Here is a 27,268-nt window from a genome sequence, read left to right as displayed (position 1 = left end):
ATTGCTCGAATCCTCAGCTTCTAAAGAGCCCAGCAATCAGAATTGTCACTCTTAACATCAACATACGTGGGAGGGATAGAACAAACAAACAGAGGGGCATCTATTATCTCAATAACATCAATAAAAATTCTCTTTTACGGGTATCAATTGCAGCATTCCCATTATTTGTAATGTTTATTTAATGCGACCCATAGATAATCACAACTAATATGAGTCTTCTCTCTTCTCCACTCCAGGTCACACAGAGATTCTACTGAATATTACATCTAGACAGACCCAGAGAGAGAGAGAGAGAGAGTCTACATGGTTAGCTATGAGATGGCAAGTCCCTTTTGTCATTAAGCAAACCAATAGATTATTGGAAGTTATTTACTTGGTTGAATGCTGACGCCCAATTCACTACAATAGAAGTTGGGATCTGTAAGCATCATAGCCAGAAGTGGATGGAGTTACTGGACAGAACCTGATCGAGAACGAGTATGGCACTGGAGGAAGTAAATATTCTTCATGCACACAGGGAGACCAGCTATCATCTCCTCCCACGCCCATGTGCTTGTGATCAAGATTAACCTACATGACACCACGATGAAACTAAGAGATTAGATTGTAGAGGATGGTAAAACCCAACAGAAGAGTCAAATCAGAGATCATCTGTTAGTCAATTGATTGCGTTGCTACTAATGAGCGACTAACAATATGGGTGAAACCAGCATATTCTTAAAAAATTTGTGTGAACTGTGCGGTTAAGGAATATTATTAGGCAGCCGTATTTAAATGCTCAGAGCTATGCTAAATATTCCGAAATATCTACCTCAATGTCATCTCCCTCAACAAGGTCGTCATTGTGTACAGCACGTTCAAGTTCTGCTGTGGAGTAATAGCTAGCTCTCATTTGCATAGGCGGTGAGCTTCCGTAAATTGAGGCATAGATTCCAACACCATCCTTGTTTTCAAAAGTTACCCACCTGACATCAGTCCTGCCCGAAGATTCTCCAGGGACAATGTATGGGACATGCATTTCAGACACATTCTTCTCATAAACTCCAACATGAGCAGCTGCCTTTCGATCAGGATAACACTCAAACGGCCCTCTTCCATACCATTTGACCCGGTCCATAGATTTATCTAGATGAAATTTAACTCCCACCCGAGGCAAAGGAGGAAGATTTGGACTTGGTTGTACATTGCAGTTCACAAGAACATCCCCAGAACCAAAAATTGTATATGTCATATCCGCTTGAATCAAGACATTTGATTTCTCTAAGTCAGAGTTAGAAGCCTGCCGATCATCACTCCTGACGCCAAGAAAAATGACAGCGATTTTCACATAATGTTCTGTTGTACTAAGTATGGAGCATCTTTCCGCAGTGAAAGAGAGATTGTCAATATGAGCAGCCTTCCATACAGATAAATAACTACATGAACCTCCACCTTTGTCGTTTTCAGTGGGCGCTCTCCAGAAGGAAGGAATGATGCCTTTAATTATCAGAGGAACTCCTTTAACCTGCAAGTCAACACTTAAAATTGGACTCCCTAGTTCTCGTGAAGCTCAAAAAACATGTTGAAGAATAATAAAATTATGCTGATACATATCTTAAAAGGGGGTTGCTTCATTTCATATCCAACTTTAAAATAAAGCATAGTGAAATTAAAAACCCCTATAGATTAACAAATTCAATTATATATTATATTACCTTCCAGCTTTCAAGAGTTCCTGTTTGAACATCTAATTTAATCTCCCATAAGTTCTGCTGGTAGACTCGAACTGAATCCCCAAGAATTTCGTTGACTAAAGTAGAACTTCCATTCTTGATGGACTGCGCATCAATATATATTTTCCACAGTTAATTTATATTATTGAAATGGTAAATTCCCCAACTTAGTTTTATTCGGTGTTTAAAAGCATACATGAGGAAAAAATTCTCGCTTCATTGGCAACTGGACTTGTGATAATGAAACAATGTGACCAGCTTCGGCCCATCGTGTTGAGTGCAGAAGTTTCACGGATATAGTTAAAAAGAACTCCAGTGCAGATGATGAAGCCCATAGATCATACCATGGACTTGATTGCCATTCAATATTGTAACTTCCCCGAGGACCTATTACAGGAAGAGAGAGAATTCCATTTCCAAGTTCAAGACCATCACCATAAATGCTCCAACTGAACTCCAAATCCTCTGTTGTTGAAAAAAAATGACCATTCAGAACCTGCAAATGGAAATACATTGTAAGACATCTCCCTCCAAACTTCAACAATTGATGAAATAATCTAGTTAGGCATCTGAAAACCTCAAGTGTTCCATCCTTTGATGAAATTTTGATTGCCTGATGAAGATACTTGACCTCTGAAATCAGAGTTTTGCGAATTTGAAAGCTAGTCAGTAACATACATGATGCCTCCAAAATTGTTGCTCAACACGTAGATATATATAAGAATCTGATTGTTGCATTACCATGTAGTGCAGGATGTGGAGTTCGATCTGGCCATGTCACTCCGTTGAGACAAAAAGTCGAATCATTTGGAATATCCCCAAATTCACCTCCATATGCCCATCGCTTCCTGCCATTGCCAACTTCCTTCAATAGTGCCTAGATCAAAAGTAAAACATTTGAAACTAATGCAAAAAGGGGTTAAACAGTAAACACCCCAAAGCTAATGATTAGAAAAATTAGTTTGCAGCATAAAAATAGATAAATGAAACAGATAATTCATGGGTAGAAGAACAAACAAACAGTTTACTCTACATTATTAGTTTATCAATACAGATCGAACAGTGTCAAAACCTGGTCAACCCAATCCCAGATAAAACCTCCTTGGAGGCCAAAGGTGTTGTCAATTGCTTCCCAATATTTATGAAGATTTCCAGTGCTGTTTCCCATTGAATGTGAGTACCTGTTGTTTTTAAAGATGTATAACGTTAACAAAAGCCCACGATAAAAATGTTGTAAAATTGCCATAGAAGTTTAGAAAATAGTTATCAACAAGACTCACTCGCAAAGTATCAATGGACGAGTTTCATTGGGATCATTAGCAATGTTCACTATGTCCCACACGCGCATGTACATTGGACAAATTATATCAGTAGAAGAGGTTCTAGATCCTCCTCCTTCATAGTGCAACACCCGAGACGAATCTTTTCCACGGATCCAACCTACACCAATGTCTGAGTCAAAATACTTCTAACAGAAATAAAAATATTGCATCCAACATGCATAAGCGTGATAAATTGGCCTTCCAAGCATCAAACAAGCGTATTTTAATCATTTCTTACACTTAAATCAACTCAAAGGATATAACTAAATCAAAATGGCATACCAGCTAGAGCAGAGTGGTTGGGTCCATATCCAGACTCATTGCCCAAGGACCAAACAATAATACAGGCATGGTTCTTGTCTCTTTCCACCATTCCTATTACACGATCCAACATTGCAGCAGCCCAACTAGGTTGCAAAGTTGGATGCTTCACATGTCCAGAAAAATCAAAACCATGTGTTTCAATGTTGGCCTCATCTACCATGTACATGCCAAACAAATCACACAGCTCGTACCATCGAGAGTGTTGAGGATAATGGCTGTTTCTCACCGCATTAATGTTATGCTGTTTCATTAGGACCAAATCCTGCAATCACAATAATAAACAAACAATTCAGTCACTATATAGTGTGCCATCCCTACAGCCCATAAACGTCCCTTCAGGAAAACCTCATCCTACGGCCTATAAATTAGGCCTCTTTAGCGTAAGAAATAACAATAAAGAAATTGAAAAAGTTGGGTTTATACCCTTAAACAAAAGAGGATGAGTCAAATTTCATCCATGTCAACGTTGAATGAGTATAGCAATTTAAATCCTCTATTTGAATAAATGATGCAATTAAACTCCTTCGTTTAATTTCTAATTTCTTTTGAAGATTCGTAACTAGGTAAGCATGTATTCATAAAGGAGACTATTTTTGTTGTTCCGGTTTCTCTAATCATGTAGCTTTACTTTCTTTCTTTTTTTGAAAAAAAAAAAAAGGAAAGAGGTATTTCATTGATAAAATGAAAAGAGTCTAATGCTCAAAATACAATATGCAGGAAGGACAAAAGCATTCCAATTTAAACAAATCTTGAGTGGAGATCATGTAAAAGACTTGGAGAGATATCAGCACCAAAAAGAGGCCTTAGTCTGAGCAAACTCAAACAGATCAAACCAAGGAAGAGAATTGTCATGAAAAATAAGTGAATTCATTCAAATCAAATCTCCGCAAGGATAGTTTTAACTGCATACAATAAGTTGGATTTCACGTTTTTGTTGTTGAGTTTGAATGTTTTATTATCTACTGATTTTTTGGTTAGACTTCACTATTTTTGTAACTGCGTTCAGAAAATTTAATTTTTAGCCCAGAGAAAAAGGAAAAGGAAAGCGTTACCCGAACCATGCAGGCCTCTATGTTCGTCTTCCCGAGACGTGGATGATGCTCATGCCTGTTCACGCCTCTGATTACCACTGGACGACCATTGACAAGTAGCTGTTTTGGACCTTTGGTTATACTTCTTATTCCAACTAGGCATGATTCACAGTCAACAATCTGATCTGATGAGTCTTTCAAAAGAACAATAAGAGTGTATAGATGTGGCTGTTTACAAGGGAAAAAGCAGAAAATAAAAATTAGCAAAATGTAACAAAGAAAGAGGAGAAAGTAACAGATGAATGAGAATCTTTATTACCTGCTCTGCAGACCAAAGTTTAGGTTTTTGCAATCTTCCCCCAAGTACATAACCATGAAACCCCAGGGTTGTGACAGAAAGCAGAGAAAGCTTAACATTGGCCATGTTTGACGAGAGAAGATCAATATTACCATCATGATTGTCCCAGCTTCCACTGTCAAACAATACTGCTTCTAACTTAAAATTGTTAAGAAAATTTTCCTTCCTCCCTTCAAGAGAGCTGTCAATCTTCACTTCAACCTGTAAGATTCCATAAACAAGTTTCTGTCATGTCGGGTAATTGACGCAGTGATATACATGATGCTTAGAAAATTCATGCCATCAATCAAACAAAATCAATATGTCAGTTTATGGAAACTGTACCATGACAAGGTTCGTTCTTTTAAGAGATATCTGAATCAGTTTTTTCAATCTTATTGGATCAAAAGTTAAAATTTTAATATTGACCCAACTCAAAAGATAAAAAGATTTTAAAATCTTATACACACACACACACATTATTTTTAAGCCAACTGACGTTTGTGTCCCAAACTTCTACAGTTACGTTTGTCATTGGAATCTAATTGTACGTCTTTTTCTTTTTCTGTCTCTCTCCAGTTACATTATAGATAATTTAGAGGACCAATTTTTTGAAGAAAAACTAATAATATTCTTTATGCTTATGTTACAAAAAAGGAGCCCAACTAGTGACAAGTTTGAGAGAGATTATAATTACAAAATAACTCAGGGTTAAAACAAGGGTTTCTAATGAATATAATTTTTCTTTTAAAACAGAAACAAGCCTCATCGATATAACGACTGAGATTAAAGCTCAAAGTACAAAATACCGAACCAAATACAACGAGACAATAAGAAACAAAAGAAACAACCCCAAACACAGCTAAACCAAAAAGAACAAGCTAATACAAAGGGAAAAAATAAACAAACCAGAACCAACACGCTCAGAACAATACAAAACAACTTGAGAAAACAAACGAAAACCAAAACAAATAACTCCAGCTGCTACTGAGATACTGCTAGTCTTCCAAGAGGTACATGACAAAGCATGAATAAAATTGAAAGGTATCAGTTGTCTTGCAATCTCTTGATCAGCTTCAAACTAAAAACTCTATAATTTAGGAGTTGCTCATGCAATAGGCCTTTATTATTATTATTGTCCAACTCACAATCCACCATTTGCTTATAACTACTTCTCGCAGTAGTGCTCACTTTACATCCAATTTCATACTTTACTTTCATTTTTATTTTTATTTTGGTATAGGAACAACAACTTCCATTAAGAAAAAATGAAAAAAATACAAGCAACAGCATACAAAAGAACCAAGCCCATAAAAAGGAGAAACTCTTCTACAAAAAGGGACTCCAACTATGAAAAGAATGCCTATAAAGTAGTTAAAAAAGGTCTTCAAAATTGAAGACCACAAAAGAAACATGGTAGAGAACAAGAGACTAAATCTCACTAGGTCCCTATCCCTCCCTCTAAAAGTCCTATTATCCCGCTCACCCCACAAAGTCCATAAATAGCACAAGCCCCGGAAAGCCATAAAAAACGAAAAAATACTTTTCCCCCTCCCATAAATTGAGGAGGAACTGCTCGACCATACTCCTGGTACCGCTCTGATGAGCCACACAGAAGCCAAAAGTATGGAAAAAACATTTCTCAAACAAACTAGCATACTCTCCCCTTTTGACAAAGAAGACAATTGAACGGCCCAACAAGCAAAGGTAGTCCTGATCAACCAATCTATTGTGTTAGCACGACCATGAAAAACCACCAAGTTGGGGACTACTTGTTTCTTCATTATTCATGTAAATTAAACGCATTCCATGCTCTGTCATCACTTCACCGAATTCCTTCATTCTATCCTCGCTCTTTTTTCAACCATTTGGGAAATTAAACATTTTGACCCAAATATTTTAAAATATAAGTTAAAACTTAAAATTAATACATTTCATTTTATTTAAAAAGTAAAAACGAAAGTTTATGCTGAAAGCATATAAATGGTAACATGTGAATCTACAGCGTACCTGTATATCAGCATAAGAAAAATCCTCTCCAACATGTGACTTGAAAAAGTAGTCCCCTATGAACACCTACATGCAAATTTTTTATCTTAGGAACCAACCAAATTGGAAGCAAGAACAATAACATTTCAACTTTATTTTCTCAACTATTTAATTTTAGAAGTATTAGAGATACAGAACTAAACTAGTGCGAAGATATATATGACACATACACAAACACACACGCATAAAGAAATCAATAGTTGTGACTTATGATATGGATATAATTTCAAGTTTATTTTTTTAACCAGCATAATCGATTAAAAACACTTAAAAACCTTTACAAATAAAACAGAAAGTAGACTAGAGAAGATATAGAAAATAAACCTGAGGTTTGGATAAAAGAATTACATCCCGATGAATCCCTGAGAGCCACCACTGGTCTTGGTCCTCAAGGTAAGAACCGTCACTCCATTTTAACACTTGAACAGCAAGAACATTTTTGGACTGCGAGCCACATGGATGGCAATATTCTGTTATTTCAAACTCTGCTGGTAGTCTACTATCCTGACTGACAAAGCCATAATCACACCAAATATTTAACTCTTCCAAAAAGTTTCAGATTTATCACTACTCCCATTAAAGGCTTTAACCACAGTTTTCATATCCAACAATACAATCTCCTAACTTTCAATGAGCTTTCAATACTAATTTCACCAAACCCCTCCAAATGGCCACACCTTCACTAGGCACGGTCTATTAAAAACCACAAGCCAAATCACATTTCAGTAGCTAAAATGGAAAACAAAATGCAATTCTTCCATTTTATTTTCTCATAAGAAAACCAGCATGAAAGGGAGCAACACTATCAAAGACTAAAAAAATGACAAATAAACCAGCCTTACAAGTCACCGTTTACCTGTACCCTACAAGACTCCCATTTATCCACGCAAAAAATGCAGAATCAACAGCTTCAAAGTGCAACAAAATTCTACGACCTGTCAAAGTCATTGTTTATACATCAAATATAATATAGATTACAGAGATGGCATATTGAATAATGTCTGTTTCCTACATTTTTAGAAAACAAGGAAAAGAAGAAAAAAGAACCTTTCCATTCTTCTGGAAGGTGGAAATAAGTTCTGTAGCAGCCAGTAGGATTGTCCTCTGGAACATGTGGAGGATCAAGAGGGAAGGGATAGACAACATTGGTATAAATGGGCCGATCAAATCCATGCATTTGCCAATTCGAAGGAACTGTTCCAAATAGACAAGCAATAAAGAGTTTACCAGGCAAAAAAACGACATTGAAGAAAAATAGATGTTCTATATTCCTCTTTATTTCCTAAAGAATCATATGCAACGAGACAGCTATGATTTAACTTTCTGAACTCTAATGATTCGATTCTGATCATTGATAAACTGATCCATCAAACCAGGCCTGAACCAAAGACCTTGGAGGGTATCTCCAAACATACTTATGAATATGGCTAATTGAGTTTAGGCTAGAAATATAGATGAGAATAGAGAGCCCAATGCAAAGAAAAACGTGGGCAATAAACATTTTAAATCCTAACTATATCTTGACGCGTTGTAAATGTAATATACCTGGCAAATTTGCCCATTGAGAATCCTCAAATACAGTAGCATGAAAATTGTGTGGAACACTTGTTGGAGTAGCAGCCAAGTAAAATTTCCAATAACCAGATAGAGACTTGATAAAAGGTAAGTCCTTAACCCAGAAAGCAGCACTGTCAAGAGCACTTTGAACAGCATCATCATTCCAAACAGCCGAGTTCGACACCAGTAAGTCTACTTTAGTACGGTCTTGCCAGTACTTAAGACATCCTAAGCATACACATTATTAGGCACTAATGAGGGCCCCTAGAAGACAATGTTTAAGAAGCAATTGATATCCATGATCCACAGAGAAAGGGCATTTTGTTGTGGAATCCGTTTTTTTTTTTTTTTTTTTTAATTTTAAATGTAAAAAGATAAGGAAGGAGATACCTTCAACAGAATCCTGGCAGCGTAGAGGAACATGGGAATCCCTCTTCCTCCACTTGATGAAAGTTTGGTCTTCCCACACCCTGTAACCATTGTCAGAGGGCATCAAAAGTTTAGAAGCCAATGCAGCCATGACCTGTAGCCAAACCCAGAAATGGTTTGAAAACTAAAACATGAAATCGGAGCACAACCCAAGACACAAATTGAGCTGCCGCAATTGAACGAAAAAAGAAGTTGGGTGGAAATGTAAAGAGATTACGAGAAGGGTTTGTGGATCAAAGAGAAATTAAGGATGGAAGTTTAATAAGTGAAGAGATCAATGATGTGGAAAATACAGAATTTGAAGAGCAATGTTGTGGTTGGTACTCTGATTGTTGATTGATTAATTAATTTTGATGGGTGAGGGGAATATGCAATTGCAAAGCAACATCAAATTGATGAGTGTGTGTTGTAGTGTAGTTTCAGTTTTGAGGAAGTAAAGAACGAATGGTTCATTTTCTGATCTTATCGCTTATTTGGAAGCGTGTGTGTGTTTTGTTGAAGTGAATCGATACTGTTGACTTTGTCTCCTTTTTACTTCCTCAATTCATCGATTCCTTTTATTTCTTTTTATTCTTTATTATTTAATTAACATCACACATGTAGTCCAACTTTTAATCCCTTTAACGTAAGTTGTGTGTGTATATATATATATATCACTTATCACTCAATCCTTTACATTGCATTCATATACATACATACATTATACTTATATTATACAATTTTACTTTTATCTTATAAAAATGTATGAATTCATCTTTCATCTTTTCATTTATAATACTTACAACAAACATTAAAAATAACTATGGGATATATTTCACATTCTTACATAACTACGTTTATTTTGTATGAATATTTCTCAACATATCCAACAATACTTTCATAATTGTATTTGTTTTATAGAATTTGTACGCATTAGTATCTTAAATTGACCTAATATATTCCAACCATTTCTATGATTATTCATTAATTAATAAAGACATCTTTTTTAATCTCTCTTTATACTAGTTAGTTTTCTAATACGTATATACACTAATTTAGATTGGAATATTTTAATAAAAAATAAAACAGTCACAGTATAATAAGAAAAAAAATCAATTTTATTTAAAATTAAAAAAGAGAGATGGATTTTATATTTATATGAAAAAAAGTTAGAAAAGTAAAAATAAACGAAGTTAACGTGAGAATCTCAAAAGGCAAAAAGGCAAAGTTTCAAGGACATCCAAAACTCTGACGATGTCATCTGGTAGAGCATCCTAACTAGATGTTCATAAATCTTTAAAATAATGCTCAACTATCTTAGATTAACACAAACAACTGTGACAATTCATATGTCCATCCATAGTGATCTTTAATTTAACTAAGTTCTATAAATTAAACAAACTACTGTTAAGTAGGTATCTAGTATAAAGTGGATTTAAGAATTGGCATTGTTTTTCATAAAGTAGGAAGCTTGGTATACACAATTGATGTACTGTTGTAAACACTGGTAACTAAAAATAGATGAGTTTAAAAGATATTTTTCAAAGTTCATAACTGGCTTATTTGACCACTAACCAACTATAATGGTGGAGATGATTCTATTTTCAAATGATATATATATATAATCGACGTTACTTTAATATTGATATAATATATTAAATTCCATTTGATGAAGTAGTATTGATATATTTATTAAATAAAAGAAGCACAACCATTCCTTTTTTACAAACTTTGAATACTAATACCATATTTGATTCATGGGCCAAATACATACACATAAGACTTTTTCTTTCTTTTTGAGTGACCAATAATCTTGAAAAATGATGGCATATGGCATATATATAAATATATATGTATATATATTATATTTGTTTGTTTGGAAAACCCTAGAATCCCTCATCCAAAAAGAAAAAGAAAAAGAAAAGCCCACAAGTAAGAGAGGGCTTAATAGAAAACAAAAATGCAAGGCTTGAATTGAATTGAATCACCCCCATGAGCATGATGATGAATGATATGTGTGTTGTGTTGGGGTTTGATTTGACACAAATGCAACAAGCAATATTGGTTTGTCCCTCTTTCATTTCCCATTGGCTCTCTCAAATAACCTAAAAAAATCATTTAGAAATTAAAGAAAACTTGGTGTGTGTATTGTGTACTGGGTACTGTGTATTGTGTATTGTGTATTGTGTATTGTGGTGCCACACAGCTGTCATGGAACCATCCCATTTGTTGTTACCTCCAAGGTTAGCACACAACTCCCCTCCCATTACTCAGAATTAAATAGTTCATTTTCTATATACCCTAAACTTCAATTATCTAGAGTCAATTTATGTCTTGTACTCTTCCTTTAATGGAGGATTTTCTCTCTTTTTTTATTTGGTTTATTTTGTATAATTTAACTGTAAATTGTGAATTGTACGTTGGTGTTGGTGTTTGGTTTGTATATTTATTGGCATTATTCTCACGTAGAAATTGGAGAGATATGGAGGTTTAATATTTCTTTTTTGTTACATTTCAATCATGCTTAGTTAGTGACCAACCATATCAAACTATATATTATTTTTGGTCTCTAACATATTAAAGACTTTATGGACTTATTTGCCTCTCCTCCATGCATGCTGCCTCCTTATGCCCTTCCATTTGGCCCCTTTCTGTTCCTCAACTGCTTTTTCTTTGCTTCCATTGTGTTCCTTTCTTGTCAACTCTTTTATTTTATTTTATTTTCAAGTTTGATCATTGATTTTCTTGAATTTTTTGGTACTTTGGATACACATATATTTTGTGATATCTACACATTCTCATTTTTAAATATCTAACTAACACACAAAATTTAATGATGTTGTCTGACATTTCATTCCCACGAAGAAAAAGAAAACACACAAGATCATGACCATCATCTTCTATTTTTTATATGTTTGGCACTAATATATTTGGGTCTTCTATTTTGCATTCCTTTTAGTGTACTTTCGGTATATATATATATATGTAAAGTATACTTTATTTTGTTGGGTTTAGTTTGAAGGGAACTGATGCATTTGGCATGTATTGGAATAACACTAATGGTTGTATATTGTGTTGTTGAGTAAGCAAAGACATCATGAACTGTGTATTGGTTCCACTCTGTTTCACACATCAAATTGAAAGACAAAAACAAACTCCATATATATATATATATATATTCCTAAACCCTCAGACTCTTTACCTGAGTTCGAACTGTCATGCAATCACTCCCATATCCATTTGTGTGTAAATAATTTATTTAGTTTTCTCTCCATTATATTATATTTAGATATTATATATTTACGAGTATTATCGTAATTTCTGGTTTCCTTTGATGGCGGCCTTTTCCATTAATTCATTTTGTCATTACTAATTAAATACAAACAACTTTTTAAAAAAGACCCATAACCCTTTTCTTAAAAACACTCCAAAAAGACAACATAAGATTTAACATAAAAGGGCTTTACAAAAAAAAAAAAACACATAAAAACGTCATTTTAATATTTAAAGCACAATAATCCATTAGGAAATATTTTTGACATATCACATTTTGTTTCACTTCAAAATTATATATACCATTATATATATATCTCCTATATCTCACTTTTTTTAAAACATACCAATATATACAAGAGGGTAATTATATTAGATAATTGTTAGAATACCATTATGTACGTACATGTTTTCTTCACTAAACCCTTATTTTAATTAAAACAAGAAAGGTTTAGAGAGTACTCTTATTATTTCATTCATTTTCATATCAAGAAATTTGTATTTTAATTCTAAAATAAAATAGGGTATTATAAACTTGATTTTCAAATTGATCTCCCGTTTCTTATTTTCCTTTTAAGTTTCAAAAAGAAAAAGTTAGATTACGACATAAAGAGAGAAACCAAAGTAAAAATGTTTGTTTCTTTTCAAAATAAAATTGCACTTCTCCTCTGTGAAATTGGGTATATAAATTGTAGATTTATAAAATATTTAGCCAACCAAACCCTTCTCCTCTCATTAATTTTATCCATTTATTTGAACACCCTCTCTTAATTTAGATCATTTAGTTAACAATATATTTGTTTTTTTTTTTTTGTACTATACATTAAAATGAATCAAAACTCTAATCTCTCCATCAAGTTTATCTCTGAATTATTAGTTCAACTATGTTTTCATATTGATGTTTCCTTTTAAATAAAATGTAGACTATGACATTTAATGTAAACATTCACTTAAACATAGAGGTGGTCCATGATCAATGAACTTGCCTTAGCATAATTAGTTTATGAGAGGGTGCTTTAATTTAGAGTTTTGAATAATTAATGGTTAGAAAAGTAGAATTGAAATCCATAATAAAGTATTCTTAAAAGGAGATCTTGATACTAAAATATATATATCCAATCTTTTAAGTTGGGATTTGTATGCTTTTCAATTATGTAAATCAAAATTAAAATTTTTAGACTCCCATCTTTTTTAAAATTAATTTCAAGCCCATTGTATTCTTTAGCTTTTGAATTATCTTTTATTTTAATTTCAATGTTTTCTTTTACAAATGTTGAGTTTGAAGTAATTAATATTCTATCTCATAATTAAGAGCATTATTTTCAATCAATATATATGTACATTAGGTCTACTTTGAGATTATAAATATTTTCCAACACACTTCTTTCTTCTAAATAATATATACTCATTGGAGAAATAACATTTAAAGCTTGAAAAATATGCAACTTTAATTATAAGCCAAAGCATATAATATTTATATTACAACAAACAAAAGGGAAAGAAAAACCATTTTCTTTCACTATAAACTTCCGGGGCTTAGTTTATGAGTCACAAGTGAAATTTAATTTTAAATTTTCTTATATTATTCATGGAATCAATTTTTAATTGAGGAGGTTGGGATTTTAACATTTTATCTTTAACTAATTGAGTTTACATCCCAACAAAACTTGACATTACTACCAGTAGGCATTATAATTTTAGTGTAAGATCATGTACCAAGTTTATTCAAGTTTAAGTTTCAATATTCTGAATGAATAGAAAAAATAAATAAAGAAAGGGATGCTTTTTTTTTATTTTTGAAAAAGAAAAAAGTGTCAAAGTCCATGGGTAGGTATGGAACAAGGTTCTTTATTTATGAATTGAATTGAAAAAATAAGATATATATTGTTGAAAAAAAGAAATAAGTACTTAAACAAGAGAAGTAATGCAACTTTGGGTAAAGTGAAGGTCAAATCAAGTTGGATGGAACTGTTGATGAACAAGCTTTTGTCTTAGTGATCATGTGCTTCTTCCTCTACCCATCATCACAATTCATACACTATATAAAATATATATATATTACATGTGCATGTATTTCATATATATTCTTTATGTATCTAATCAATTATATTTAAAATTCCTTTTTATCTTGTATTATTTTTTTAAGAATTATTGTTTGGCATCTATAACAACCAACAAAAAGAGCATCTTGACCCCAAAAAACCAGCAAAAGAAGTTGGAATGATAAAGAGAGCAAACATTATTTGATAAAAGTTATGGAGACATGGACAAAATTTAAATAAAAAATAAAAATAAAAACCACTCAAATATACGTTATATATCTTTTAATTTGTGAAGATTGATAATGGTTTTCTCTACACAGTTTCAAATGGAAATACTGTCATTTTTCATTTAACTATTTATCACACATACATATCCTAATTATAAGCAATTATTAGAACTCGTATGCTCCCTAACTTCTTTATCAAAAAAAAGTTATACAAAAGTTACACGTTGACAGAAGGAAATTACATCCAAATATTATTTTTCCATCATAATTTAACAGTGTATATACATATATACATCTTTAAAATAGGTATTCAAAATGGAAGTTAAAAAAAGAAAGAGAGAATATTGGCTAATTCTTGGATTCAAGTAATTTGGCAATCCTTTTTTTAGAGATGCGAAGGAAATTCCCCAATCATGGATAATATTCTCTTACACATCAAACATCCATCCACCCAGCTGTGTAATACCAATTCTACCTTTCAAATCTTCTATAAATTTGTTCTTTTTTTCTTTTTAAAAAAACAATCTTTAATTTTATTTATTATTGAATATATGTGTATATTAAACGACTTAAAGAGCAATAATTAGTACAAATAAACGATATGGAAATATATAGGGTAATTTAATTACTATTTAGGAAAAAGAAAAACACTTGCGTTTGAAAATAAAGATGTATATAATTGAAGGGAAGGGACACTAAAGAGGAGTCACATACCACTTACTAAGGAGTAAGACTTAAAAGATGCTTCTGGCATAATACTATATAGTTTTTTTCCCTTTTAAAGTGATTTTTAAGAGACAGAGATCTCTTTTCTTTTCTTTTTTCTCAACTTCAATAAGTACTTTTTTTTATAAATATTTTGTCAAAAAATATATATTAAATGTGTTTGTGTTGAATGTAGTCAGTTCAAATCGCACTATTAATGCCTTTGAGTTGTTGAGATGTAGTTTGTTCTGATCCATGGCCCTCCCCCAACCCTCCTAATTTTTATGCTGTGAGACATTGTGGCATCTAAAACTCTAGCTAATCTCTTTCTTTCTAACATTTATATATGCTCTTACAGAACTTTTATATATTATCACTTTTCTTTCCATCACATCATTCTTTTCTTTTCAATTTTTCTAGGCTATTTCATTTGTTTCCAACATAGTAATTAACTACTCATTTTACCTATATGCTATACCATTTCGATAATGCTATTTATTGAATCTACACACACACATATATAGCTACAATTTTAGATTATAATTTATTAGGGTCAAGTTTTTTGGATTGGAAGGCAACTCAAATAGTGAAAGATGTATAAGAAAAATTCATGGCAAAATCTATCTTTTATGAAATTAGGTTTAATTTGTCCTCTCTTTTCCATCATATCATATATAGGGTTGGATGTCGAGATTAAAAGGTTGTAGGGGTTAGAGTCCACAGGGGTAGACATAAAAGCCAAGTTTATAGGTGTTTAGTCTGTGGGAACTTTGTATTTGGCAGACAATAAAGAGAAAAATGAACTAGAAAACCTAGAAGCAGATGTGAAAGTATAGTTATTAGAAAAAAAAAATATTTAAAAAATTAAAATACATATATATTTGGCATTGATGAGAAGTTGAATTTCTTACAGGAACCTTTTAAAGTGGACAAAATCTTTTTAACACAAATCTTCCTTGGTTCAAATAATTAGGTGCTTTTTCCCAACTTCTTTGTGTGTGTGGGGGCATTATTAGTTATATATACATTTAACTCAATAGAAAAAAAAATGCATTGTATTTGGAGAAGAAGAAAAGAAAACCACATTTGCCTAGCTGATGCATCTGCAATAATAAATATTGGAGAAGCCTCTAATATTGCCCAAAAACAGTCCCAAAAAGCTACTTTCGATTTGCATGCTTTTTTTCCCCCAAAATCTTAGTATCATCATTATAACCTAATTATTATTTCAGCATCTCTCATCTCTTTTTTCTTTCTTTTTTAATCTATTTTAATGGAATATAATGAACATCATAGAGATCTAGGCTCTAATTATATAAATTATTTCATGTCACAAATTACATTATTTATGTCATCAATTCCCTTTTATTTCTATCAAATTAATTTTCATATTTATCACAAAACGTTCCGTACCATTTTAATAATTTAACTCTCGGTCATCCATGAAAACTACAACGACTACTTTTTTTTCCTTTTTAATTAACAACATATATTAGAAGAGGTAAAAATTAGAATAGGAATATTCAAATATATATCTCAACTAGGTTTACACATTTCTAAACCACTCATCATGACTCAAATTCAAAAGTGAAATACTTATTAGAAAATGATATATGTTATATTATATAATAGACACGGAGAGACGTTGAAAGGAAGCGATTTAAGAAGAAAACTTTTCAATTTAATTGATTAAAGAAATACAAGAGATATGTATCATAGGATAAGGAAGAAGCAATTAACCATACATATAATGTATCCTCCCAACTTCACTTGATTGGATCATTTGCTCGTGTGATTGGAAGAAATTTATAAATAGAGAAAATTATTTATCCCTTTGAATTTGTTTGTCCCTATATGTATGGGTTACCAACCCTATAATGATTTCTATATTCTATGTATTTGGATTAAGAAAGCAAGCCACATCATTTCCAATAAGGTCACATCCAATAGGTATATATATATATATACATAATCACTTCTTTAATATGTATATAATTTAGCACAATAGGTTGAAGAATATAATTTGAGAGTGACTTGACTCTTGTTAGCACTATCTATGGTGAAGTTTGCCTTATTAAATGAAACCCTAGCTATATAAATATATATATGCTTTATTAACAGCAAGGTTTAAACAAAAATTAATAAATCATTAGATATAGATTAGAACAATAACTATTGTAAATAACAATTAATTGAGGTAGATTGATTGGGTTGGATTGGAATTATACTATCCTTTTTTATTTTATCGACTCTCGGATTGTCATTCAATTTTGATGCACTATCCATTCAAATTTTAAAGAATAAACATAAAAAAGTAATCTTATTAAATCGATATGAATAGACAATTGATTAATATTAACGACCCTTAAAATATATCTTTTAAAATTTTTTAATGTATATATAAGGTGTGTTCATTTGGTAACCTTTACTTTTAAAAGCTCAATCTATTTTTTAATGTGAAAGAACATATCTTTAAAAATTACTTTTATTCTGTTTTATTTATTTTATATTCGATGTGAATGTATGATTATCTTAAGATATTATTTAAAACATGACATTGATCACAATACAAAATAAAATATAATTTAGGACATGTGACATCATATTAAGAATCAAAAGTAATACCTAAAATGATTGTATCAAATAAGCACCTAAAATACTTTTTTTTTTTTTTTTGTTAATGAATAATATAGTACTTTTTTCTAATATATATATGATTCAATTGTTATTTATAGCCATGAATATATATGTATATGTATATGTATATGTAAGAAACATAGCTTTTGGGAGCACTATATATGTTGTTAGTTGTAGTACAACTTTCTTTTAAGAGTGTGAGTACACACTCTTATGTTATAATGCTAGATCAGTATATATTGTCTATCCTTGCAAAAAAGAAGCAACTTTAATCACCACCATATGATTTTTGGGTTTTCTAAATCTATGACCAATGTTTAGTCCATCTAAATCTTTGTTTCCCACTCCATTTTATCATATATATTGTTTATCTTTTTCAATTAAAAGTGGTATCCCTTTTTCTTTTTTTTAGTCTAAGGATTCATCACAAATTTAATCCTTAAATTTTGAGGTTTATAACTTTTCCTTCTGTATTCAATAATAATCCATCTTTAAACTCTTTTTTAATTAGAGTCCAATGGAATTTTAAAATTTTAATTTAATAGAGTTTTTGACTAGGAGCTATTTTATATTTTAAAAAGTTTTATTATATTTAAAAATTCAAAATTATATCTAATATGTGCTCAAAGTGATATTTAATCAAGCCTTAATAGGTCAATAGATTAAAAAAAAAATTACATTTCAAAGTCAGATAATTTAGCTTACACATTAATTAATGAGCCTGTCAACTTAATAAAAAAGTTCGTAACACATTTCTATCATGTATATATATTAAATAAAGAAAGGAAGTTGAAATAGCTTAATTAATTTCCTTTTACTGCTCTATGAACCAACCTTAATCAAATTACGTAAATTTAACACAAAGTCAAATTAATAAACAAAAAGAGGAACACAAATTAAGTGTTTTTGTGAATCAGCAGAGTAAATGGCAAAAATAATCACCAAAAATTTCGGCTAAATGGTGGACAGTTTTTTAAAAAAAGGAATTACTACTACAAAAGTTAATTAAGTTTGTTTAATGGAACTTTAACAACTTAAGTCTAATTATCACGTATTGCTAACCTAAGGCAGACGATGGTAATGAAAATTTATTTATTTTACAATAAACTATAATCCATTAATTAGCTAATTATATTGCATAATTATATGATATACTAATTAATATATTTGAATGCCATATGTGACCAATATTTTATTCACAGTCCACACATATAGATGGTACTTTTTAGGAAATTCATTTTATTTGGTTAGACATGAATATGATGTGGTATATAAGTGTTGTGATCTTCACATTCACATCATATTTTGGCCTCATTCCTCTACTACATATCTACACTTTTTTTTTTTCATTTATATATTTCCATCCACTTAAAGTTTGGTAACAGAAAACTATTCCTTAGTTTGTATTATAAATATTTATACAAAATTATGAATTTTGGTTGTCACGTCTATGAATATTAATTATCAAATTTTGACTTCAAACTTGATTGAGTATATTTTTTCTTAATTTCATCACCTCTTGGGAAGGAATGTAAATTTTGTTTTCATAAACTAGTCAATAGGAAACAAGATAAAGTTTTGCACCCCAAAAGAAAAGTTTGACGAGTGTACAAATAATAAATTATTGAATAACTTTGCTAAAGTTTAAAACTTTCAATTAATAGATTTAATATAATAATGTCGTTTTCTTTAAAATCTTATCAACTACTTACCCATATAGTACATATATTTTGCAAACATTTATTTGATTTAATGGAATTTGATCAAATTAAAAGTTTAGGTTAAATTTTGATGCAATTTGCAGAGCCTCTTTTTTTCACAATTTTATAAATAAATACGTAATTAACTCTTTGGTTAATTAATGGCCATATATTTTTTTTTATATATAGGAATAGCTATTTGTTAATTTGTTGATTTTGAGAATAATTAAGTATTTAAAAGCAGGCAAATCTCAAATTCCTATATGAAGATTTGTCAAATCAACGATATATTTTGGTAAAGTTGGGTTGGGTTCCACTCCACTCTCCTATTTTTACTTTTTAGGGTAAATTATTAAAGTATCCAACATTCCATTTTTGATATATCATTAGCTAATTTTAATTGTTTCTTTTTAATGGAAAAACTTACCTAATCTGTATTATTAAATTTTTAATTATATATATTACAATTTTTTTTTTTTAAAAAAAAATTGTAATACTATGATAACCTATATTATTTGCAATAAATTATCCCTAGAAAAAAACTATGTCCTCCCTAGAGAGAGATTTTTTATTGTGTTGGTGTTTATTTAAAAACTTAAAGTTCTTAATTACCATGATTATGATACTCCATTGAGGAAAGTCGGCAATTCCCCCACATATATTCAAAGATCAAAGTTAAGAAAATTAATCTAATCAATATGTAATAATTAATATCTTTGTAAAGTTGAAAACTATGGATTGGAGGTCACTTATTTATCTTTTACTTCAATTTTATATAAATTTAATCATAACTTAAGTCTTCCACCATTTCCCCCTTCCCCACTAACCATGACACCATTTTTTTAAAATATATTTTCATTCTTATTATTACTCAAATTTGTTATGCACAAATCACAAACTTATTATATAATCATAGAGTTTTATCACGAACTTATATTTAATAAAGATAGAGTTTTATTTGAAATATGATATGAAAATTATGAAGAAAATCAAACCTAAAAGCTAAGGTAAACATCATTAGTGGCATGTTAATGATTTTTTCTTCTCGAGTTTAACACATGTATGTAAATTGATATTGCTTCAAAAAAAAATTCCTTGTTTTAATACTGTGTTCTTTTTATGAAATTAAAAATAAATTATTCTATTGATTTTATATGAAATTAGAAAATTTTAAATATATGTATGTGGAAGGGTATGTAAAAATGTTTAATCAACCTAACCTAACAAATGATTAGTATTACTTTATATATTTAATTTTTATTGGAAAAAATAACAAAATCAAACTGAGTAATGACTCCTTTCATAAAAGAGTATCTATTTATGAATATAATACTGCTCATTGACATGCATATACTATCCATTGAAATTGGTTGTTAAGTTAAATGTATTTAAAATGAAATTGTGTTTTGAGAATTAAGACAACTTGTAATTAATGTGGTTAAGAAAAACCACCTCACTTCCATAATAAACTTTCAAATAACTTTATATTTTTCTTTCAAATTTCCTATAAAAGGACAAGACACCATTATTCATGTAAAAGCCCTACAAAAAAAACTCCACCCAATGAACTTCATGTTCATGGACTATACTTACCATTTAAAATATTAGTCTTTTCAAAGAGGTGTTATAATTTTCTTTTTATCTTTTACTTGAAAACACTTGTCTAAATTTCATCTGATCACATATAATTTAATAACAATTAGATACATTTTTTTCGTTAATGGCTAATTCAAACTTTGTTCAAAATCTCACCATTTCTTAATACAAGTATGATTGGACAAATTAAACAGTATAGATTTTTTAAGCTTTTATTCACAGATACAGATATATATATATATATATATATATATATATATATACTAAGTTTATTCCATGAGTTTTCAATAATTATGGTAAGCTAACATAAAGATGAAGTGCTCCCTAGGTTTGCTTTTTTAATTAATCAAAAGAATATATTTTTAGTTTGATCTCTTTCATTTTTGTCCCTAATTCCAAGCTCTCCCTACGGCATGTCGTTGTCGTTACTTATCCGTTACTTGCATCCTTCTTCTTCAACTCCAAACAAATGAGAAGAGGGATGTAAGGAGAGAGAGGAGCATAAAACTTCATTATCGGCCACATTAATGCAAAAATAACTGATGACTTTAACCAAAATGCTATCTAATATACACATTAGAAACAAAAGAAAGTACAGTTACATTAGCTTCCATTAACTTATTCTAATTACCATTCATGTTTTTCTCTTTTAAACAATATGGAAGGTGAAATGATTGAACCTCAAACTTCAAGTTTTTCTTTTTGTTTTTACTCTAATGAGCTCAATTTGATACTATTTGGTTCTAACATATATGATAGGTAAACATCAACTTTGGTTATTACACTTTTGTAAGTTTTGCCTTAATTTTCAAAGTATATTATTTTTCTTCATTGTTAAAAAAAAATGGTTCTAATTTAATGTTTTAGCCAACACAATATATAATTATTAAGAAGTGGAGCAGCAATAGTTTAGTTTTGTGTGTTACCTCTCTCAATAATTTTATCTGTTTCTCTCTCTAACCGACTCAGAATTCCTTTTTGTTTAACATCTCTTTCTTTTCTTTTTAGCTGACGACTCAAACTTAAGGTACCTCCAAAAAGGCAAATTATATTTTGGACATCCCTTCCTTCTCTTTATTTATTCTATTTAAATCAAGATTTTATTTACTATCACGGCCTAAAATGATATAGTCAATTTCAATCAATATTTTTTAACATTTATTGAAATTCAAGCATAATATTGCAAATTACTTTTACTTTATTTCACTTCATGATTCGGTGAAACGTCCCTTAGGAATATTTCTTTTTTACCGCAATCTTCTTTGATTCACATTGGTGGGCTTCAGAAAAAAAGTAAATATTTTTTCAATATGGAAAGAACCAATTTAATATATATATATGTGTGTGTGTGTGTGAGAGAGAGAGAGAAAGAGAGAGAGAGAGAAAGCAAAAGGTGATTAATTTGAAGCTCTTAGAAAGAGTGTATATATATACCTCTCAACACTTGGTTTCTTCCCTGCAAATTCATATATTAATACCTTCCCATGGAGAAACAAAAATCTCCCAACAACGTCCCTATCATCAACCTTCCCAACAAATTCCCCGATCACCCTACCGCTTCCAACAGTCCCACAGTACGTCCTGGAGGCGGATGGAAAGCAGCCATCTTCATAATATGTACTACAACTCTCTATTTCTTTTTATTTCTTTTTCAATCTCTAATCCACTGCTCTTGCTCAAAACCGAATCTATATACTTCTTGTTTATTTTTTTCTTTTCTTAAAAAAATATATATATAATTGACAACATTTAATTCCTTTTTTTAACTACAACACGCGAGAGTTAAATGAACTGTCGTGTCATATTTATTTTTATTCTGATTGATTTTCATTTCGGAAAGTCGTGGAGGTTGCCGAACAATTTGCCTCTATCGGCTTGTCCAGCAACCTCATCATGTACTTCACCACTGTCTTCCACGAACCACTGGGCGTGGCGGCAAAGCAAGTCAATAACTGGGTCGGGGTCTCCGCCGTGTTCCCATTACTTGGCGCCTTCGTTGCTGACTCGCTACTCGGCCGGTTCAAAACCATAATCATAGCCTCCCTCATATTCTTTATTGGAATGATGGTGTTGACGGTATCGGCGACTGTGGTGGGAGACAATCAGCGGAAGGCAGTTTTTTTCTTGGGACTGTACATTTTATCGGTGGGACAAGGGGGTCACCGGCCATGTGTGCAGACGTTCGCGGCCGATCAGTTTGATGAGGAGTCGCCGGAGGAGAGGAAGAAGAAAAGTTCGTTCTTTAATTGGTGGTATGTGGGCCTTGTGGGGGGCTCCACTTTCGCTGTCTTTGTGGTTATTTACGTTCAGGTATCGATTTTTGTTTTTTGTTTTTTGTTTTTTGTTTTTTGAAATTTGTTTTTATTATTTTTGTCTTTCTTTTATTTTATTTGTTTAATTTAATAATCTAACTGAAATTCAAACCTCTTTCTTATCACAAATCAATGTCAAAGAAAAGCTGGTCGTTTTTCATTACAAAACCATACATCACTACACTATATCTACATATATTTCTTACAATTAAATATAGGATGCAACATTCAATAATCAATTTTTAAAGGTATCTTTCAATTTTATATATTTTCAAAATAAATAACTCAAATTAATAATGTTTGTGTCCTTTTGGTTTTTTATTTTATTTTTCTAAAAAAATTAAGTCTTTTAATAATTTTATTTAGTTCCTTTAGTGTGAAGGTGATGTGACATAAATTAATTCAGAGATTATGTTTCCATTTTTTTCTAATAATAATATGTATTGAATTACTTAGCTACCCACATATAATTCTTCCTTAACAAGTCTAGTGGGGTATGACTAAAGTTGAATTTGTAGTAGAAAGAAATCTCCTATTCACATCATTTTTATTTTCTATAAGAGAAATAAAATAATTTGGAGAGCCTATTTGAATTGATTTTTTTATTTTTTAAAAATGGTACTTCACCAATAATTAAAATGGAACTTAAGTATTTCTAACCCTAAGAAAAAGAAAAAAAACGATGAAAATATTTTTTTAGGACATTGTACTATATATTTATGAATGTTTTTTAAAAGAGTGAGATTTAAAAAAATATATTTTATTAGGTGATTATCAAAAAGTTGCATACATTTATATACAAATAATATTATATTAGTTTCTCTTATCTTCTATTATAATTAAAATATAAATCAACTCCAATTTAACAAATATATAATAAACTCAGTTTTTTTCCTTCTAAATTACATAGGATAATATCGGATGGGGACTAAGTTTTGGAATTCTAGCCGGAGTATTGGCGGCGGCGATAATTCTATTTTTGGCCGGAGTGAAGAAGTACAGACGCCAAGTTCCGGTTGGAAGTCCGTTGACGAGAATCGCTCAGGTGGTGGTGGCGGCAGCGAGGAAGTGGCGCGTGGATGAGACGCGCAATGGATGGAGAATATGTTACGAGGAAGACAACCGCGCCAAAAATGATGCGGAAGGTGAACACAATCTTATGACTTTGGCTCGCACAAACCAATTCAGGTATCCTTCTCTCTCAATTTTACTTCAAGGGTCAACCCTTTCTCTCTCTCTCTCTTTTAATACATTGATCAATTTTCAGTTTACAGACTTTCATATTTAAAGTTCTTTTAGTTTCTAAAGGTTAATCAATGAAGAACTTGACGTGTGGGACATATTTTGTAATAATTTACTTGATGAGTAGATTTGTCTATGTTCAAAGCTTGATGTACCCGCTAACATAGCGTAGTTTAGGGATAGTTAATACATTTTTTTTGTTATGTTTTTTAATCTTTGCATTTTTAATGATTATTATTCATTTCTAGCAGGATTTTGGATAAGGCGACGTTGATAGACAAAGAGGACGAGGCCAGGAAGAAGCGAGACCCCTGGCGGCTGAGCACGGTGGAGGAGGTGGAGGAGGTAAAGTTGGTGGTGCGGCTGATTCCGGTGTGGGTCAGTTGCTTAATGTTTGCAGTGGTGCAAGCTCAGATCCATACCTTCTTCACGAAGCAAGGCTCGACCATGCTCCGCTCTGTCGGCCCCCACTTTCAGCTCCCGCCGGCATCTCTTCAAGGTGTCGTCGGCCTCACCATCCTTCTTACCGTCCTCTTCTACGACCGCGTTTTTGTCCCCGCCGCCAGAAACTTTACAGGCCACCACTCCGGTAACTACTTTTTTTTTTTTTCATATATAAAATTAATCTTCAGTGTTTGAATATATATTGCAAATTTGGATTGATTGTATGGTTTTGGTTTCTATGATTTGGTTAAATTTTACAAATACTTTTGACATCTTAGCTTTAATTAAGAATACAATTTTTTTTTTAAAAAAAAAAATCAACGCTTCCCTAAAATTTGATATAATATCAATTATTAACAAGCATAGTAAATGCTCAATGAGGAGAGAAATAAACTGGTATATATAGTGAGTCAAATAGAAAGGATGAGTTCACTATCATGAAAATGGGAAAAAAAACGCATGTGAGGTATGACTAAATTTATGTAGGTAGTGACCAACTAGTTACAACTAGGGTCCAAGCTATATGAATCAAATTTAGATTTTTAAATTATAGGCCTACCTAATCCTATAAATTAAAACTATATGCTAAATTCATAATTTTAAACAAGTTACACTGCTTCTATAAATTATTCGATTATGGACAGTTCTAATTTTATATCATTCTTTTTGCTTTGCCGTTAAATTTATAAATTTAACATTCACCTTTTGACTTCATATATCTTTTGTCATTTCTAAAACTAATATGACCTGCTAAAATACATATTTGTGCAATTAATATATAATGAAAAGAAATGAGTATATCTATCCTTTGAAGTTATGTTTTGTTAATTGACGCATTAATTATAAATGTATTTTGATTCAAAACTTAGACTCGATTTTTTTATTACCTTACTCACACAGGCATAACAGTGCTACAAAGAATAGGAATGGGCCTATTCATCTCCATCTTCACCATGGGCGTGTCCGCCTTGGTAGAGGCCAAAAGGGTAACCATTGCAGCCGAGCATGGCCTCAGCGACACCCCAAAAGCAACGGTTCCAATGACGATCTGGTGGCTAATCCCACAGTACATGCTGTGCGGTGTGTCGGATGCCTTCGCCATAATCGGTCTCCAAGAACTTTTCTACGACCAAATGCCCGAATTCATGAGGAGCTTAGGTGCAGCGGCATACATAAGCATCATCGGGGTTGGAAACTTCCTGAGCAGCGCGATCATCTCGGTTGTCCAGGCTGGGAGCGGGGGGAGATGGCTGGAAGACAATCTGAACCGTTCAAATCTACATTACTTTTACTGGGTATTGGCTGCATTGAGCGCGTTGAATTTGTGTGGGTATGTTTGGATTGCCAATGGGTTTGTGTACAAAAGAGCTGGAGGGAATAGACGATCAATTAGTGGTGATGATGATGATGTGAAGAACAGTAATAATATTAATGGCTGCTATGGGGATGATATGATTTGAAGAATAATTAATATTGTAGGATATGATTATTAGAGAGAGAATATATTTAATTAAATTATAATCTCTGTTTTCCTTACTAGTTAATTGGTAGAGTTTGAGTTCATTTAGATGTCCCTAATTGGTTTGTGTCATTGGAATGTTTTTTCTTCCTCTAATTATTGGGATGTGATCATTATATAATTCTGGTTAATCGAAAAATTAATTAGCATCCATATTATAGGTTGCATATTTGTGTATGAATCTTAGACAAACACCATTTTTATATATTTGATACATTTGCTTTATTATATCTACCTCTCTCTCTCTCTCTCTCTCTCTCTCACACACACACACACACACACATATATAATATAAGTGAAAGGGTGAAGAGATTAGACAATTGGCAAAGCGCTACATGGGTCCAATTTTTTTCCTTTTCTTTTCTCTTAATTTTTGTCTCTCTTCCATTTATAACGTTGTAGAGCTGATAAAAGTGGTTCTTAAGCAAAGTAGGCCGTGTGTTGTTTGAATATTGATATGTGGCTGACCTTGTTTCTTGAGTGGACAATAGTTGTGATCTTAATTATTGCAATGGGTGACTCTCCTAATTTTTTCATGTGTGTGGCGTTTTTTAATATAAATTTCCTTCCTAACAAAAATAAAAATGGAGAATTAAAATTTTCTCCTTTATCCATCCATTTTAACACAGTCAAATCAATTTGCAATGCAATGGCTTAAGAATAGACGTTTCTGTACCTTCTTAAAAGAATATAGAGGTAAAGTTTGGCCGCTAGGAAAATAGACTTTTAATAATCCACCATTAAAAAAATGACTTAATTATAGTGTTTTGATTACACCGTAATTTTCAACGCTGTAGTTTAGTTGTTAAAATTATAAATGGTTGCAGCCAA

The 27,268-nt window shown here is 31.4% G+C and overlaps 2 protein-coding genes across 3 annotated transcripts; one reads left to right on the top strand and one right to left on the bottom strand.

The window, feature by feature from the left end:
• Positions 1–76: 76 nt before the first annotated feature.
• On the bottom strand, positions 77–9,260 carry LOC101217833 (beta-galactosidase). The gene is made up of 17 exons (XM_004142340.3): positions 8,723–9,260; positions 8,321–8,560; positions 7,823–7,969; positions 7,632–7,710; positions 7,100–7,283; positions 6,737–6,802; positions 4,709–4,948; positions 4,411–4,617; positions 3,317–3,620; positions 2,993–3,152; positions 2,785–2,893; positions 2,454–2,589; positions 2,290–2,345; positions 1,909–2,208; positions 1,695–1,817; positions 812–1,504; positions 77–570 (listed from the first exon to the last, which is right to left on the bottom strand). The coding sequence occupies exons 1-17, from the start codon at positions 8,850–8,852 to the stop codon at positions 400–402; spliced, it is 3,345 nt and encodes a 1,114-aa protein (XP_004142388.1). The 5' UTR covers positions 8,853–9,260; the 3' UTR covers positions 77–399.
• Positions 9,261–22,290: 13,030 nt separating this feature from the next.
• LOC101221222 (protein NRT1/ PTR FAMILY 5.4) lies at positions 22,291–26,665 on the top strand. 2 transcript variants are annotated; one of them, XM_031885105.1, is made up of 5 exons: positions 22,291–22,537; positions 22,761–23,230; positions 24,143–24,420; positions 24,723–25,063; positions 25,819–26,665. In XM_031885105.1, the coding sequence occupies exons 1-5, from the start codon at positions 22,405–22,407 to the stop codon at positions 26,376–26,378; spliced, it is 1,782 nt and encodes a 593-aa protein (XP_031740965.1). In that variant the 5' UTR covers positions 22,291–22,404; the 3' UTR covers positions 26,379–26,665. The 2 variants fall into 2 exon arrangements, with proteins under 2 accessions (XP_031740965.1, XP_011655920.1); XM_011657618.2 differs by having other exon boundaries at positions 22,292–22,537; positions 24,726–25,063.
• The last annotated feature ends 603 nt before the right edge of the window (positions 26,666–27,268 follow it).

Source organism: Cucumis sativus, chromosome 5 (genome assembly GCF_000004075.3).
Source record: "Cucumis sativus cultivar 9930 chromosome 5, Cucumber_9930_V3, whole genome shotgun sequence".
In the NCBI taxonomy this organism is placed as follows: domain Eukaryota; kingdom Viridiplantae; phylum Streptophyta; class Magnoliopsida; order Cucurbitales; family Cucurbitaceae; genus Cucumis; species Cucumis sativus.
Note: the sequence above shows the minus strand (reverse complement) of the source record. Positions and strands in the feature narration are given on the sequence as shown.